The sequence below is a fragment of the Physella acuta genome, unplaced genomic scaffold (genome assembly GCF_028476545.2).
Source record: "Physella acuta isolate Inbredline_101_S28 unplaced genomic scaffold, ASM2847654v3 ptg000037l, whole genome shotgun sequence".
NCBI lineage: Eukaryota > Metazoa > Mollusca > Gastropoda > Physidae > Physella > Physella acuta.
In genome coordinates, this window is record NW_026731557.1 from 292339 (window position 1) to 312764 (window position 20426).

Sequence of the window (20426 nt, forward strand, 5' to 3'; positions counted from 1 at the left end):
ACAGTGTTAGGGATTACGGTTAAGGTTTTGTCTAAGGTAAAGGTTAGGAATTAGGTTGTGGCTATGTTTAGTGTAAGAAAACAGTACTATTGATTTTTATAAGTGCAAATACTAAAATGTTCACCGGTAAATGAAATAATCAAGAAATCATCATCTTGCTATTAAATTTGTACCACGGACTAAACTCAAAGAAAAAATGTGGAACAACAAGGACTTGTATGCAATTTATTTTACTACCTAACAAACCTATTTTAGATTTTTTCAATTGCAATAACATGCATTTATTAGGCGAAACCTAATTTGCGTATGGACAGCGTTTCTGTATATATATTTAAAAATGTATTTCAGTATTTATTGTTACTATTATACATAATCAAATTAATCAAGCAAAGCTTGATTCAGTTCATTGTTAGGTTTTCTATCATGCAATATTACCCGCTGGGTAATACTATATTAATAAATGTAGTATTTTTTATATAAAAATAGAAATACACATTATTTTGTTGAAGAATAATTTAGACGAGTGAGTGGAAAGCAAGAAGACAATTAGAAGGACATTAATGGCCCCCTGATGATCAACCTAGACTATGATACAGAAGAAGAAGAAACATAATAGATTAAAAATAACAGATAACATATAGATAAAAGAAGAACAAATCGATAGTAAAAGTAATGATAAAAAACATAATTTTATTGCATTACTAGAATACCCGTCATCCGTTGGATAACTGTGGGTTTCGGGGGTCATCAATAAAAAAACATCACGTCTGTCACTCAGAGGCAGAGCGACCCTTCCCGGCGCCCGGGGACAAAGTTTTCGATTTGAACCCCCCCCCCCCCCGCAAGATTTCGATTTGAACCCCCCCCCCTCAAACTTTTGATGTGCACCCCCCCCCCACTCAAACTTTCGATTTGAACCCCCCTCAACCTTTCAATTTATTTTTCCAAACCATTTTGGCGCCCCAACATATGTCCCCCCCTTCCCCCATCCACCTCCCCCCGCCTCCCCTTCCCCCCCCCCGCCTCCCCTCCCCCCCCGCCTCCCCTCCCCTACCGTCCCCCCCCTCCTCGCTACGCTACTGCAGTGTCACTTATCGTCACAAAAAACAGACCCCACATTCAAAAATATGTTTTTTATCTTTTAAAAACACCGAAAACACCGATTTCGGACTATCCCTTCATATACTGACGTCACATGTGACCTACTCAACTCTACTTCACCTGCCCAGTGTCCCGCCAAGTCTCAGACAACATGTATTTATCGTTTAAAAAACGATTCCAGCCGAGCATGTCTCTGACCACACTATCCTTTCATATGCTTAGGACAAAGAAACAGATGAACTCTACTTCACCTGCCCTGTATCTTGCCAAGTTCAGATAGGCAACTTTATCATTCACATCTAAAAAAAAAAAATTGAAAAAAAAAATTTCATCGACATATTGGTCTAGAACCCGTGCCACCTGCATGAGAGCCGACTACGCTACCAGCTTAGCTATTTACTCGTGACGTCACAAGTGAATTTTTATACTATACTTTTGAGTCTCCGCGCATAGATCTAGATCTAAGTCTAGTAGTAGTAACTTTCAAATTAAATTTTATCTTAAATTAGCCAAACAAAGATTTATATAAAATAATTAAGGCCTGAAATAGATTCTAGATGTAGAATTTACATTAAGTCTAGATCTAGAATTTACATTGAGTCTAGTGACCTACATCTAGGCTAGATCTAGATCTAGATAGATCTAGAATCTAGATCTAGGCTAGCTTCATAACTTTCCTTCGACAGCTGATCTTTAGATCTAGAGAAATTTATTGTAAAACTAAATGAAAAAGACAGTTTAAAATTGATATAAGTGTTGGAACGTAATAAATACAGCAAACGGACGTATTGTTAAAGTTATGACCGACAGAAAATTAGATTTAGAACGCGTTAAACTTTTGAATGGGAACACAATTTTCTTCGATAGACGCCGCCATTTTATTGTACTAAAGAGTAAACAAAAACCTGTGACGTCACTATTCCCACAAAGTTTAGTCAATGTTTTAACATTTTTAAAAAAATGGGTTACTCTGCGTATGAATAAATCAATAAATTAATTAACGTCTTTAAATAAATGTGTGATTAACAGTCTGTCTTAAAACAAAAATTTTTCTCTACCTACATACTATTTTACAGCTCTCCACGATGAGTGCAACCATGCGAGATAGTCAATCAGCCAAAGAAAAAAACAAACAAAAAAACAAACAAAAAAATAAATATTCAAACATGTAAACAATCTTGACTTTTAGTAGTATATAGATAGATGGTAGCAATAGATTGAAAGCTGAAATTTTCCATTAACTGTAGTTAGCTAGATGAAAATGCACAATTAAAAGACAAAAAAGAAACTAAAAAAAGCATTACAAATAATTTTATATGAAATGCAGATTAATAACATTAAGTCATGCAAGGGAACGAATCGAAGACAAAGAATTATTTCCTGATTGGATAAAGTTATTCTTTAGATTAACCCATAGAATCGCATATAACTAATGTTTTTTTGGGCAAACTAATGATCACCCATAACACTAATTAATCGTTATGTTAAGGTAAACATTGAGGATTTAATTTCGTGGTTTTCAGCATTTGAGTTAGATTATAGGTTTTATTTTTGCAATATATTAAAACAGAAAATTCAAACAGATCCCTACATTAATTTTTCTATTTTGTTATAAACACAAATAAGGAAATAAAATAGAAGAAAACACTGCTAAGCTGTTTCTAGATTACGTAACTGCAAAATAGTTTTCTAAATGTATTTGAAAATTTAGAACTCGATCGTACGTAAATAATGAAATTAATTGAAGCATTAATTTGAAATACAATTAAAATAAAACAAGTTATAACAATATTCGCATTTCCTGTAAAAGGTTGATACTCGGCGTAGTCAAAATAAAAGTAAAATGTGTTTGTTGGTATTAGCACCAGAAACATCAGACAAACACACAGAGTCAACGTTATTTTAATGGACTTCATATCTTTGATTCTTTTCGAGTGGGCTTTCTCTGACATGGTTTTTACTGCCTTTGATGACCGAACTAGTTTTCCTACAATCATAACAGAGAAGATGGTAATTGTTACCACTGGTATGATTATAAACATGGTTACCAAGGCAGACTTTTGAAAATATCGGAAGAAAATTTTATGATCTAAGTAGAATGGACAGTAAACACTTATTGGAACATATACGTTGCTCGCATTTACATAATACGTTTCAACACACAGTTGTAAATGATAGGGTATGTAAAAAAGAAAAATTACAAAGAACATAAAAAATGTTGAAACTGCTGTACGAAACGGCGTGAAGATTAGACCAGCTTTAAAGGGAAACCACACAGCGATCATTCTTTCAAGGGCGATAAATACGACACAGTAGGTGCTAGTTCCTATGGCGTAGTAGTTCCACGTATCCACGTAGGCGAGATAGTAGCTGTTGTAGGTGTACGCTATATCGGAATCAACCGTGTTTATGACGTCATACGTCTGGGACAGCATCCGCGTGACGGAGTACAGGAGGTCAGACACGGCCAACGACGTGAACAAAATGTTGGTGGATTCTTTGAAGCCGTGGTGCACCATGATGATGATGATGAGGATGTTTCCCACAATTCCACACATACAGAGGATGTGGATGATGATGCAGTTAACACAGAAAGCTATGAGTCTAGCAATGTCTGTTGGTACATCGTAAACTGGACCTTCTTGGTCTCCTGACAACATGTTTAAAACATTTTCTGTCGTGTTTTTTATTGTTTCCATGTTTACTCAAGTTTTGCTGCTTCAAAAGTAAAAACACATTGTCTACTAATTAGAACAAACCGCAACTATATTTAACGACTCTAAACCGCCAATCCACTTTCATCAAACTTGTCTGACACCTCCACATATTACCAATAACAAATAAAAACTGACGTTTTATTTTTTTAAATAAATTCAAAACATTTTACTCGACCTCTGTTACGAAAAATGAAATCAAACTGTAAAAGAATCCTGCGTTGTATAAATCATGTTAAGAAATCTGATTCTGTTTCTATTCAAGAAGAAACAACCGAGATGGGTTTAACGCTTTTAGCTTCAAGTTGCTACACCGCGTCACACAACTTACGATCTTGTTAATCTGGAAACAAAAGTTCCAAAATTGTTTGTATTAAAAAGTAGATGTAAGAATCCCGTCTATGTAAAAATGGGAATAAGGCGAACACTTATTTATATTTTACCGTCTTTTAAAAGAGCTATCCTCATTCACTACTTATTATTGAACAGATTATTAATAGTTTTTAAGTTGTGTTCAAAGAAATCGAGTTCTCTGTAATTGGTTGTTTCAGCCGTGCATTAAAAAAAACGTATGTTATTTCATACGTTGCAATTAGTGTCATATACAAGACTTGTCATTTGAGTTCAGTATACGTATGAAACTACTGTTTATCAATTCTTAATCTCGTGTTTTACATCATAATTTATTTGATAAAACGATAACCGTCGTTACACAGTTATAAATGTTTCTTCATGTAATTATTAAATACACTATCGATAATTAAGTTGGTTAAACAATATCAAATGGGGATTAATTATATTTAAATAAGTTAATTTGACTTAAACTAGACAGACAAAAAAATTCGATGATACCAAGAAAATAGTCGTAATTTATGAAACCAATAATTAGATGACTTTAAATTAGCTAACTATTGCTTACTTTTAACTATGTATTGATGTTGAAAAAGTATTTGGGCTAAAACTTCGCTTTACATTCAAACATGATTGACAATACAAAACATTAGGGAAACACTTTTGCGAGTGACACAAATTTCATTCTGTTACTGGCGTTGTTATGTGTTGGGTTTAGAGCGTACAATTTCAAGTCTTTACTTTACCAAAAGTGAACAACATTGAAATAATTTATATTTACTATACGGTGTCAGGTTATACCTGAGATGCCAATAATTCAAATGCTTAACTTTGATTTAAATGATTTTATACGTTGTAGTGTATAAATTTGGTTTTAAAAATGTACGTACTATTGTTTTACACGTGTTATAGTTACACAGTTATGTTAAACTTAGGTATATTGATGTATTTTGAACATATTCATGGAGTAGTTCGGCAAAAAACTGCTTACACTTTTTATTTCTTATTTTATTTTAAGTAATCAAACTTAATAATGTGCCGATAAATATAATCTACCACAGGTCTCAGAAAAAAAACAACTAAAATAATAGGACAGAAATTTTATAAACAGATTCCATTGAGCCGGGTTAAAATAAATCAAATATTTGAGCTACTAAATATTTTTATATGCAAATTAAATAAATACATTGGCGATTTAAAAACATTGAAATCAAGCTAATACATAGCAACATTTTGTTTGTTTTTTTAAATTAAAAAAATACAATTTGAAAAATAGTTTTAGTTTCAAGTTAATAATGATATTTTTTACATCGAGTGATTCAAAGATCAGGACTGTAAATCTGCTTTTGATCTTCAGTGTTAATAACTTTTTATGATCTCAATGTTGTGTTGAACATATTTCTCTACAAGTGTTGGGACTGCAACGTGCATTCTTTTCACAATTTAAGTTACGAAGTTCAGACACTATTAATATATTGTTTATAATGTGCTATTATCTCTATCTTCACTGTAATGTTTAGGAAATTTTTTGTTTGCTATTAACACGACAACTGCAATTAATGTTTAGTCGAATTGTTAAAATGGTAACCAAGATTTTAATAATCCACACGACATTATAAAAAAAATATTTAGAACTTTTAAATAAATTAATCAATACCATTTATGAACATCACTCAGAAGTTACTTAATTTACTGTTAGAACCTGTATGATTCTATTATATGTGTTTTTTATATTCAATATAATCATGCAAATACAACTATAACCATAAACGAAAACACAGTGAGTTGTTGAATTTATCTCTTATTACATGTTATTATATCATTTCAAAATTAACCTTAATAGGTATTTTTACATATCATAAACCAGAAATTATATACAATTTGTAAATACCTATAGCCGATAAAGTGGGACAGAGGAACAGAAATATAAATATATATATATATATATATATATATATATATTAAACATCTATAAAATGTACATATAATTAATATTCATTAGATCAGAATGCATCACTGGCTGGAAGTGGTTTGGAATTATTATAATAGTACCCAACAGTTTTGTTACAAACACGTAACACTGTAACAAATAACATGAGTCAGTACTCAACTTGTTTCATCAGCATAAATTCACCAACAATATATTTCAAACAATATTTTTTTCCATTATGAATAAACATTAAAGGTTGCATTTACAATGTTAATTGTAAAAAGTTCAATTTAATATAAAGTTTTTTGTTGATAGTTTTGTGTTAAATCAAATGTGCAAGGCACCTTGGGAATTAGGCTTGGCTAAAATAAAAATAAAATAAAGTTTGGTTTCTTTGGGAAAGTAATTTGCCTGACTAGTGAGTAGCCATGTGAAAGAGAACAGAGTTTCAAGTCCTTGACAGATCTAATACTGATTGACGTTGCTACTTGGGGGTTGGGGTGTAGAGTGATCGAACATAATAGGACTATGGGGGTATTTATTTGACATATGCATGCAGTATGAAGAAGTCTCTTTGTAAACCAGACATTGAACCAGGTATTGACAGAGATGCAGAAGTTATATTTCTCAAATATTCAACAGTAGCGTTCAAGGGTATACAAACATAAAACTTTAAAAATAAAAAAATAAAAATATATTTGTGTAAGAATTTTCAACATTTGTAATTACTAATCACAACATATTTATAAACCGGGATGATTGTAAAATTACCGTAAATGTTTGTAACATATTTGTAAAAAAATCTGAAAAAAAAATTGCGTTTTAGACTTTCTTTTAAAATTTCAAGAGCAATCGAAATATCCATTTCTACTAATTTCATTGTTTGATTTTTAGGTTCAAATTGAATAAATATTTTGAGTTTACTCTGCTTTAAAAATATAACTCTACCTCTATTGATACAGTGTAGATTTAATAAAAAGACAATAATTAAAAGAAATTAAAAATGATTAAATGAGCGTGGTTATTAAGAGTATTACAATAGAAAAAAAGTAATACTGCTATACCTGATTTACAAAACTAGCAGACAGTAGGAATTAAAAAAGCACGGCTACCCGATCTTAGAGTATTCTTAATGTAATACTCTTTTCAGCATAATTATTTTGTAAAATGTAAAAAAATTGTAATAAAATGTATGTTAGTATGTACATATTTTCAATAAGTATTAACATAAATTATCTTTACTAAACTATACATATTTATATTTTTTACATAAGCTTTAGTTATTATGGCATACTTACTAAGAAAAGCAGTAAATAATTATAATAACTTAATCTTCCTTCTAAAGATTAGCCTTTTTAAAACAACTAATTGATGTAAATAACTGATCGCTAGCTAATATACTAAAAACTTGTGTTTATACGATATTATCTCCTTTTAAACAAATTATATAATGTTTATTTAAATGTTGTTAATCGTAGTTAACGACGAATAGTTTCAGATAATATTATAATTATAAAAAAACAACATGTATACAACAATGTTATAAAATTAAATGGATAATAGTTTTAAAAGATTTTTGAATGACTATTAGAATTATGGTTAAAGGCAATGCATGAGCCTATGACAATTCAAATAAGAAGGAGGAAGTGCCGCTGGGTGGGACACACAATGCAAAAGGCTCACCCAAATGTTACACGCCAAGCGCTTGAGTGGAACCCACGGAAAGCGGAAGAGAAGGCGCCCAAGATAGATCTGGAGGCGGAGTCTTCTCGAAGAACTGAAGCCAACAGGGATGTCTTGGGAGACGGCAAAATTAATAGCCGGGGATAGGACGGAATGGAAGGAAATGGCTGAGGCCCTATGTTCAACGAGGAGCATAGAGGACTGAGATTAAGAAGATAAGATGACGATGATTAGTTTGATATTGAAAATAAGATTCTTTTTGGTATTAACATTTCACACACATACAGTTACATTTTTAGATACATTCATCACATCAAACACGGAATCAACCAGATAATAATTCTTAACATTATCAAAACATTTTAAATATCTAACACAAAAAATAAAAATCTTAAATATATCACATTTTGATTTGATTTCTTAAAGTAAAATAAAAATAAAATTTCAGGTATTAGTTTACAGCCCATCAATTTTAAATCATAAATTATAACAACCTAAAGTCTTTTTAATCATGTCAATATTAAACCTTTTTAAATATGCCTCTAATTATGTCTTTTAACTATGTGGAGTTAAAGGTGAAATTATATGATTATTATAACATTCATTTAGAAACGTTAAATTGTTTTGAAAAAAAAAGATTGCACAGTTAACATTAGAAATTAATTCTGATAAATTTGACCAGTGTATTAAAATATTGCTATGAACCAGAAGTTGAAAAACAAAAAAAAAACACAAAACAATAAAGACTAAGAGCATTGTTTAAAAAATGAGATTGCAAATAAAATGAAATTGCTATTCAATGCATTGTAAATAATACAAATTAAAGCTTTATATATGTGGCGCTATAAAATGACTAAATTCAGTACACATATGAAACATTTTTGTTAGCACATCTATTAAAATACACCAAATAACATAATGTTAATACTTCTTTTTGAAAGAAGATTCCTCCAACGTATCTTCAGAATAAAGTGGAAGAACAAATTCCGAACAAGGAAATACGACGAAGAACAGGTTAAAACGACATTGTTTCAGAGGTTTGAATGAGGAGATGGAGATGGAGAAGACTCCCCAACATGTCGCTGAAATGCCTGGAAAGCGAAAGACCACTGGGAACATGAAGGAGAGAGATGGAAGAAGAAGTGCAGGGTACTGGCAAGACCTGGCATGAATTATAGTGGCTCGCCCAAGACAGAGTGGAATGGCGGAGATTTGTTGCTGCCCTATACTTCACAGGGAGTAAGTAAGTAAGTAAAAAAACTTAACTTAACTTTGCTAATTAAAACGTAAAACAATATTAAAATTTTCCCAGTTCTAATTTAAATAATGTTTCGTCTGATTCTTTAATTTAAATATTAATATTAAAGTTAAATACAATTAAGTGCAATAACAGAATAGGTATCTAGATGATCTGTATTTTTAACATCTAAACTACGTCTTACCAAATGGCTTTTAAAAAATTAGAGAATTATCAGTACATTGCATAGGTTTTTAATAAATGCAGTTAACCTTTATTAATTCATCTATTTTTTTAATTATATTATGCTGTTTCTTTAGTACATTTAAAGTGTTTCGTGCAGTTAAATTTAATGAAAATATAGAAATACATAAAGTAAGACTTGCACTTAATTATATACATATATCGATTACATAAAAAAAAATTCAATTGATATTTTGGAATCTTATCTGTATAAGGCTACAAAATTAGTTACACTATTTTCATTCTGTTACATATTTATACACAACATATTTTATAGCGCACACATTTATGGTTATATTTCATCATATTTTAAATTACAAGCTAACTTTCATACTAGTAGCAGTCCTTATTATACTTAAATTATATATATAGATTAAAAAATAAATTTTATATATATATATATATATATATATATATATATATATATATATATATATATATATATATATATATATATATATATATATGGAATGCTTTTTATTTTCTTCTGTTAAAGTTTGTCAGTCCCTCTCCAGACTGGTTTCTTCTGTACCATATTCATCTGCAAACAAAGTTCATCATACATATTAGAAACCGACAGCAAGCATTTGTTGTTTTGTCGTTAGAAATACATATCCCGTAATTTAATTTATAACGAAGGCCGTTATAATATTTCGCTTATTATTTACCTTCTAGTGGAGCGCGAACACCCCCAGGATAACCAAAGTAATCCGTATCAAACTGACAACCTGCTTCTGAATCTTCAGCATTTTGACATAAAAAACAGCGAAATAAATAAAACAAATTTAGTCTTTTTTTATTTTTTAATATTGTTAAAACTGCTTAGCACATTTCAAAAACTGTATTAAATTTCAAAGGAAATCTTCAGGTAAATGTATAAGGTATATTCAAATTTAACAAGCTATGTTTAATTTAAATTTTAACCCTTTGAACCATTGACTATTTACCCAATAATCCCCTTTCTCCGGGCTCTTGAAGTACACAAAACACACTCTATATAATGTTGATATGATAAAAATTGGATAACTTACAGTCTAACGGAGCTCCACCAACAGCCTCGGAGAGACCGTTGTAATCTGCAGGACATGGGTTTTCTATGACTGGATCTTCAGATCTTGCACTACCTGCATCTGAGCGAATATATATATATATATATATATATATATATATATATATATATATATATATATATATATATATATATATATATATATATAATTACACAATTTCAAAAGATAGATTACATTTAATTTTATTCATATTACTTTCTAGTTGTTCTAAAATGAAAATGTAGTCAGTGGGTTGAGACTGTTCAGATGTATGCCCAGCGTCCTTGTTCAGCCTGTTGAAATATATTAGTCCATAGCAAAATGCCAAAGACTTTTGTAACAATGCATCTTTAGGGATATTGCAATGAAAATAGAATAGTTACTGTACACATTACATTATATATATATATATATATATATATATATATATATATATATATATATATATATATATATATATATATATATATATATATATATATATATATATATATATATATATAATTATTTCTTATAAAAAAATCGTTTCTATTTGCTTCTTTCTCTAGCTATTACTTATTAAATTTTAACAGATTATATATAATATATATATATATATATATATATATATATATATATATATATATATATATATATATATATATATATATATATATATATATATGTATGTATATTAAAAAAGAAAGTTTAAAATTCGCAGCACTATTGAAGAAATACTAATTAGAAATAATAATTTTGAAACTTGCACTAATTTTGCTTTAAATGACCAATTGAATTTTAACATACTCATTGCCAGTATTTTGTTTGGCTGTTGATTTTAGCTTGATGTGAAGATCAACCGCATTAATCTGATTATTGGCGTGATCTATTTCTGGCGTAAACTCCAATCTGCTTCTCCTTAACACGGCTCTAATTGAATTCATAATACATTAAGTTATTTGTTTACAGAGGAAAAAAATAGATATTATCATGATCTTGAAAAAGCCTAATTAATGCATGCAATTCAACTTAATGTAAATTATATAAAAAATTTATATAATTGCTGAGGATAATTTTTATACACAGAAGGTGAAGGAATTAGTGTAAAAATAAAGGTGTCCTTCCAAACCTGACGGTCTACAGTGCATGTGAAGTAAAGTAATGGAATAAGTGAACTATCCTACAATGTTTCGTATCAATGGGTTGACCCTTATTTATATGACGGTGGTTAACCTACACTCAAGGCATTCAAACAGAACGTCTAGAATACCACGCTTGGTAACGCGTTGATGAAATCCTCTTAAAATATTAATTCAGCCTTTCTTCTTAGAGCACAACAACGCGCAGGACGGGTTTGCAAGCCTGTAATGAATATTTCAAATGAAGTTTATTCTGAAAGAAGTATTTATAGCTTACCTGTCAACATCACCGTATTCTGTGTGGTAGAAATGTACAGGCATTGCCTGTTGTACTCTAGGCCGGCTATGAATAAAAAATTAAATTTAAATTTTATTTTTAAAATGACAAAAAAAAAGTTTTATTTCAATGGGACTTAACTTGGGATCTATCATTACAATGACCAGGCACATACAATAACCACCAACCACTAACCAACTAACCAACTAACCACCAACCACCACCATCTAAACACAAACCACCAACCACAAAAAATAACAACCAACAACCAACCACAACCACCAATCACGAACCAATAACCACCAACTATTATTATAATGACAACATCAACTTAAATGAATGTCTACTGCTAATAAATCATGTAATCTGATTATACAATATGATCTATACAACAACAAGGCACACAAAAATATTACTTAGAATACAATGGAGTAAATAAAGATTGTGTTGAAATCGCATGGACAGCTCGACTCCAGGGATCAATTGTGAGGGGGCAGGTTTCGTCATGCCAAGGGCTATTCTGTTGTAGTGAGTACAACGGCAAGGAATGGAGGCATCTGGGAGTAGAATGTATTATTAACTCATACATCTACTGTACAAATATAAAATTATATATATATATATATATATATATATATATATATATATATATATATATATATATATATATATATATATATATATATATATATATATATATATATATATATAGCTACGCATATGTCTATATATAAATATATCTCCGCACATAGTTTAAATTACATTTACTAAAAACTGTGGTTCGCTGATTTATAAATGAACATTGATATCTGCTGAATTGAGCTACAATTTCAAACAGTTTAGAATGAAGACAATTTCTAATGTACCTGTAACACACGCATTCATCCTTATCCGTATCGAAATATAAACCATCTTCTGCCAGACGAAGGCAACTAACTTGTGGTCTCCTCCACATAAACAAAGGACTGTTAAAGGTTTGGACTCTTCTTTCATGGCTTGAAAACTCTATGATAGCTGGGTAGGCTAGAAAATCTGAAATCCATATGTTCTGCTGAAGAAAATTTGGAGAAAGGACTTGGCTAGTGTCCTTTGAAGAGGCAGGTATTTTCAGACGGTGATTTCTTTTTCGCCAGTGCGTACGCATTATATACAAAAACACCTGCACTACTACTGAGAATTTGATCATTTTTATTCAAGCTGAAAATAAAGAGACCAATTTTATTATAATTAAATCGACAATTTTTAAATTAAATACATTTGTTTTACAGAAAAAAAATGTGACTGTTACTAAAAATTTGACTTAACAATTTCTTTTTGACATAATTACCTCTATTTATCACATATAACATAATAAGTCACCCCCCTTACCAAGTTTTGATATGAATTGAAAAATATTTCATGTTATCATGTAATTTTTGTCTGTAATAATGACAAGAAAGTGATTAATACTAGCCTTTTTTTCTCGTATACGGAGTACAGAGGAACTATTTTAATCGGGCAAAAAATTAGCTTTAGACATCACTGAGTCGGAAATACTTAATTTTGCAATTTTGTCTGTATGTCTGTGTGTGTATGTGTGTCTGTGTGTCTGCAAACACGATAACTTAAGTTCTGTTACAGCTGGTTGACGAAATTTCATATATAAGTATTACATTTGTAATTGTGTTCCAACTTTTCAGCGATTTCTGATAATCGAAAGTTAAATATATTCTACTTTTGGTTTTTCAAAAGCCTATAACTTAAGCACTATTTTAGATAGAAGAACGAAATTGCACAAATATAAAGAAGACCGAATTCTGTGTTTTATGATACATTTTGAGTAATTTCCGGTGACTTTACACTATTTTCGATTTCTCAAAAACATTTATGATTTTATTTTTAACTTAATTTCTCTGTCTATCTTTATAAAGCACAATTGTTCCGCACTATTATATACATATTATTTGCTGTTCATTTGGTGCGCTATTTTTTTTTCTTCGAGATTCTATTTTATTGAAAAAAATTAGGAATTTGAAAATTGATTTAAAAAAACAAAACAACTGTAAATATCCCGACTGCACTAGAGTTTTCCTCATTAGTGTTATCTATGAATATACAAGAAGGTTTAAGGGAGGTCACTCCCGCTTTATTTTTGTCAGCTTCTCATACTTGGATTATGTTTACTGGTAAATCATCTATTCTAATTTTAAAGGTAATTTTTAATAAATACCAAACTATTAAATACGAAAAATAATCTAAACGGTAATTTAGTATCTTGGGACTAAGCCTGTTATATTATTGATATAGAAACAGTTTGTATTCGTTGAAATAACAGATTAACATGCCATTTGCAGTTTTTATTTAGTCGATTTTCAACACAAGTTACACCAGTGAACCAATTTCTAACATAAACTTTATTCGCTTTTACTTCTGCCTTGATAATTGCAATCGTCATGATGGCTTTATAATTCTCTTTTATTACAACTAATATACTTCCATTAAATAAAAATACTATATACTAAAGCAATTTTTTATTTAAAATATTTTACGAAACAGCCCCCTCTTACTTTTAAGACCTTTTTCATTTTAACACACAATTATTTGTCGTCTTAGCTTACCCATCCCGTATACAACTTTTCCTCAAAAACATAACTTCGCCTACTCTGGTTTTAATTTGTGGAACAATCTCAATAATAAAATAAAATTATCTATATCTAAAAATATATTCAAATCTAAACTAAAACAACAACTATTTAATGGCTTTAACTGACTCGTTGCAACATTTTTCATTCATCTATTTATATAATATTCTCATTCTATCCAGTGGCGGAACTAGAAAAAAGGGGCCACCCCGCAAAAAATTTTTTTAAGCCCCCCCCCCCCCCATATAAATATATAGGCATATATATATATATATATATATATATATATATATATATATATATATATATATATATATATATATATATATATATATACTCAAACACAAAATACGATCATAGGATACTTATTGCTAGCCTGTTCGTGTTTTGAGAAATACATGTGTTTTTTTTTTAAACAAAAGAATATTAAACATGAAAGCTTTCTGTAAATAATGGTGTCTCGTGTCATGTTTATTTTTATGTTTTTTTGTATTTATTTTATAAATTTTAAATACATTTTCTTTTTATACAATGTCATTCTTTAGTAAATAATTTATAAACAAATAATAATAAAGAGAAGTAATTGCTTTTTAATTTGTTTAGTACAAATCTATTAAAAAGAGGATTATGGGCATCACTATTTGACTATTTAAAAAAGGGAAATAAGTCATGAAAGTGGTTTGAACGTTTGCTTATCTTTTATAAGATTGATTGTAGGAGAAAGAGGACTCGGCTTTCACATTGGTTTAAAAACGAAGGAAAAATGACCAAGGGGTGGTGTCTATAGAATAAAGATAATCCAACCGCAGCTACGGTAATCTTTTTTACAAAACAAACATTAAGTCAAAAATGCAAGAAATTTTTTGTTAAACTATAACAATTTTTTTTATGGTCGGCCGTGGGCCCCTAAATGGCGTGGGCCCCCCCGCATTGCGGGGTCTGGCGGCACTGTAGTTCCGCCCCTGATTCTATCTTATTTTGTATTATAACTATGTAATATTATTTCATTCCAAATATTTGAATGCTATGTTACTGCTATGTGTTTACTACATCATTGCTATTTATTGCAACGCTGTTATTTTGTTATTTTATTTTTTAAAATATTTTTATAAGCTAATGTGAAAAAAAGGATTCCGTGCCAACTGTTGTCACCGTATAAATTGAATTGCAAATTTTAAAACACCCTTAATGTTGATTAGGGATTCGCTATGCATTACCATACCATTAAGAAAGAACAATTTTAATGTTTGTTTGGTAATGATCAAAGTAAAGATTTGTGTAATGATTACAAATAATACCAGGCAGGGGCGTAGCGAGGGGGGGGGGGGGGGCTGGGGGTGCGGACCGCACCGGGTGACACCATTTAGGGGGGTGACACCAAGGCAAAAAATAGCAAAATATATAGAGAAAAACTCGAGGGGGGGTGCAAATCGAAAGTTTGAGGGGGGGGGGGTGCAAATCGAAAGTTTGAGGGGGGGGGGGTGCAAATCGAAAATATGAAAGTTTGTCCCTGGTAAGGGTCTCTATGCCTCTGGGAGGGTGACACCATTAAGTGCCGCACCGGGTGACACCCGACCTCGCTACGCCACTGATACTAGGGTAAAGATTATAGAGCGGATCAGGTTTATAGTTATGATTTGGGTCAGTATAACATTACACCGTAGTAACCGAGGCTCAACATCACCGGTCTGTGTGATTACTATAACTAAACAATCTTAATAGACATTTTTTCTATCTACTAATTAAGCATTCACCATCATCTTTTCCCGTTCGTGCCCAAGACACATTGGGAAGATGAAGTAGAGTTTATCAGTTTTCAAGACCTCGACATATTAAGGGATTGTGTGGTCACATCTATGCCCAGTTGCTTTTTTTTTTCTTAACATGAGTTGGGTACCTATCAGAGCTGGATGGACTCAGGGACATTCTACTGACTTGAACCCCGATTCGAAAATCTAAGGATTACACGTACTTAATGTTGTCAGGTGCTTATAACTCGCATGTACAAATATACACGCATAAATGTATATTTAAAGCTAAGTGGTCAGCTGCTGGCTAGGGCACTCGTCGGTACCGCAAACGTTATAATTTAGGCAGGCTTTCTCGTCATACAAATAGAACTCAGGGGCAAATCCGATCTGCCAAATAGTGCACAACTGAGTGAAAACAGACCGCGACTGACCAGTACCTTATACAAAGTATTTCTCGAAGTAAATTCTTCTTTGATAACCCCCGCCCACTGATAAAAAATATTATGAGGTTGTAGACTAATGCCCGTGGGTGCTAGAATAAACATGTCAGTTATGTGAAAAATATTTAAAAAATTTAAAGCTGATCTGAGGCTATATAAATATTATATATTTTTGTAAAAAAAAAAGGGTTTTGAATTTTAAAAAGAAATTGCTCCATTAGTATTGGTCGAAACTTCACTCGACAGTTTGGCCCCACTAAGACAAAAGCAAGCACGACAGACATACAGAAAAGCAAGTTAAATAAAAGCTTGTAAAAACAACGGAAATATCCAAACTTTGGAAATTTCCGAAATGATTTTCTAGGACGAGCGCTTCAGTTAAAACACGTAGGCCTATATGGTTATGACTATTTTTTGTACGTGTTCTATAGTATGAGTGTTTAAAAAATCTAAATATTACCACGGTTCAAAATAAAACGTGTATGGTTTTGAATATAATATAAGAATTCATCCGGTTATTAAAAAACAACAACAAATCAAAAAGAAAAAGAAAAAACAAAACAAAACAATACAATACAATACAAACAATAACTCATTGTGATCCAACAAACTACTTGCTTGTAACTTTTAAAGATTAGATCTAAGCAGTGGCGTAGCGAGGTCGGGTGTCACCCGGTGCGGGACTTAATGGTGTCACCCCCCCAGAGGCATAGAGACCCTTCCCAGGGACAAGGTTTAAAATTTTCGATTTGCACCCCCCCCCCCTCAAACTTTCGATTTGCACCCCCCCCCTCAAGTTTTCGATTTGCGCCCCCCTCAAACTTTCGATTTGCACCCCCCCCTCGAGTTTTTTTCTATATATTTTGCTATTTTTTGCCTTGGTGTCACCCCCCTAAATGGTGTCACCCGGTGCGGTCCGCACCCCCCGCCCCCCCTCGCTACGCCCCTGGATCTAAGTGCCTGTATTAAGGGAAGAACAAAACCGTTTACATATTAAATATCTTAATTTTAGTAGGTTTTTTAAAAAAATATTCAAATTGGAGAAAAAGCGCCCACACCCATTCGGAAAGGTTAGAGATGCCACTTTTATTAAGACGTCACACAATTGATGTAGAAACCAGTTAAGCTCATTTGGAAAGTAAAGCTGTAATCTATTATCTTAACTTTGAATATGGATAATTCAGTAATGCAGCTTAGAATGAACTTTCTACTCCGTTTGTCGCTCCTTCTTGTCGGATCCCTGGGCGGCGCCTCACACGCCCATAATAAAATTAATTTGGGTTAGCTTATACGTTTATTTATTGATTGATTTCGACATTGAACCAAATAATCTAAAGTAGTTGTAGAGTTAAAATTTTTATTAGTGGTGGGTTGGTGCTGGCTCGTGGCGAGCATTTTCGTTGACTTTATCTGCTGACAGAACATTATCCAACGGAAATCCGGGTGGTCTAGCTTAATATAATTATTCCCTTTAAATAATTTAATTCTTTATTCATTGTCCATAAAGTTAAACAAGTTGGCTTTCGCGACAAAGATGTTACAGTACATTAAAATTCGTTTAATAATTAAAGCAGCTTTGAATATTTCAGTGTTCTAAACATTAAAGCTTTTGACAATACTTGTGGGGTGAAATCATTCATCTGAGAAAATAAACCACTACATGACTGTTTTTAGAATTAAATCGTGAATATTGCACAAACTTTAATTTTTGTGAAAGGCCGTAAATTTACAAATGTGTGTAACAAGTGTTAAAGTGGCCATTTTAAATCTGAAATCGACAACGATATATTTAGTTCAATAAAAAATGGCGTCCTGTTAAGTCCTCTAGAATTACTTTGAAAATAAATAAAAACTAAGGAACGAGTATATCTACTAAGCGAGACTTTTAAACCGTTACATTCTATTCAACCATGTCTCACATCATTATATAAGAAATAAAAGATGTATATTGATACACGGATGATATATTTGTTTTTTTACTACAACATTGCAAGTAGGTGTACTATTTTGGTACTAACACAGCTGTAATTGATATACATCTGTAAATAGAAAACCTTTTGATACGCATAAAAAAGACTAGCGATGTCTCAAGTAATAATTTTGCTAAATAAAGATTATAATGAAACTTCTATTACAAATAGATTACAAAAGATAAAATTTACGTTTGATTAAAACATCAGGATAAAATCATCATAATAACATAGATGGTCCCGAAACTATAAATAGACATGGAATTTCCAAGCGTAATTTCCGATATGACTATGATAAAATATTTAAATTTGTGTAAGTTCGAAAGTTGAAGGGTAAAAAAAAAAACAATATTTCATTAATTATTTTATCAATTATTCTAAAATAAAAATTGCTTACAGTTGATTTAACAATTTATGTTTGTTTTGTTTACGGATGCATTTTTAAACTATGTGATATGCATACATGCAGGCTGGCTGGTATGTTCGTTTATTGCACTCAAATGAACGTACACGTTACAAAAAAAAAAGACACGCTTACTTGAATTATATATATATATATATATATATATATATATATATATATATATATATATATATATATATATATATATATATATATATATATAAAAGCTATAATCACTGCAGACGTAATAGTAACGATGTCTATCTTTAGTCTGCTAATAATACAGTTGGATGTAGCATTGTTTTCTCTAAAGTTAGCGCGTTTACGTCATGGTGTCACACCTCCCCTTGTAATAATTGACGATTTGTACTTTAAAGACTATTTAACTGTAATTAATCATTAATGGAACTGGCAAAAACATTTTTCTTCTGTACATTTTGCAATCTTTTTGCCTTGGTGTCACCCCTCAAAATGGTGTCACCCGGTGCGGTCCGCGACCCCCGCCCCTCCATCGCTGCGCCTCTGTATATATATGAGTGAATAGATTTGTGTTAAAGAGTACAATGTAGGTATTCAGTGTAATAAAACAAATATCTTTGTTACATGATGATAACACTACTGTTTATTTATTCAGACCTTATTTATATAAATATTACAAAACATTACATGTATAGACATTGCAATTTAAAAATTATTGACACAAAAGTCGTTTTACAAAGCGAAATAAGATTAAAATATTATAAATTATTTATCATAAATTTATAAATTATTTATACATTTGATTTCCTTCCTTGTGTAAGGCAGAGATTTACTTGAGCGATCATTTACGAAAACGCTGTAACAAATATTTTAATTGTTAAATAAGTTAAATATTGTTCTACACAATTCGTATGTTATGTGTACAAACATGGACACAAGATTTATACAATAGTAAATGTGAGTTATCGTGCACATATTATATAACATAATATGTGTATCCACCTTTTACACCGTACACAACAGTATGACAAAATGATATAGCCCACTATCTGTTATATAAGATATAACATTGCTCGGATCACTTACTAAGACCACCCCCCTAGATAATACAACTTGGTGCTTACATTTTTTAGCGATTGCAAAGCATAATTTTAATGTGTTTACTAGAGTCTACCCTCACTGTGTCTACTTATTTCTTCAATCCTTCTCCGCACAGAAATGTAGAGGAAATAATAATAACTACAATCAGTGGCGTAGCGAGGTCGGGTGTCACCTGGTGCGGCAGCTGATGGTGTCACCCCCCCCCCCCCGTAAGAAAAAAAATATATCGATATATATATATATATATATATATATATATATATATATATATATATATATATATATATATATATATATATATATATATATATATATATGTATATATATATATATACTTGTAAGTATGTGTGTACGCATTTGTATAATTATTTTTAAAAATTTCTGCTGAATGTATTTAATTCCCCCCCCCTTTACATGGTTTAACATATAGCTTATTACGATTCTCAACCAAACAGTTT

At 31.0% G+C, this 20426-nt stretch overlaps 1 protein-coding gene across 1 annotated transcript; it reads right to left on the reverse strand.

The window, feature by feature from the left end:
- Positions 1-9708: 9708 nt before the first annotated feature.
- On the reverse strand, positions 9709-18722 carry LOC131942919 (uncharacterized). The gene is made up of 9 exons (XM_059302893.1): positions 18678-18722; positions 12570-12900; positions 12120-12260; positions 11704-11769; positions 11095-11217; positions 10525-10601; positions 10291-10389; positions 9928-9999; positions 9709-9800 (listed from the first exon to the last, which is right to left on the reverse strand). Exons 2-9 carry the CDS (start codon positions 12887-12889, stop codon positions 9760-9762), a joined length of 939 nt encoding a protein of 312 aa, XP_059158876.1. The 5' UTR covers positions 12890-12900; positions 18678-18722; the 3' UTR covers positions 9709-9759.
- Between the last annotated feature and the right edge of the window lie 1704 nt (positions 18723-20426).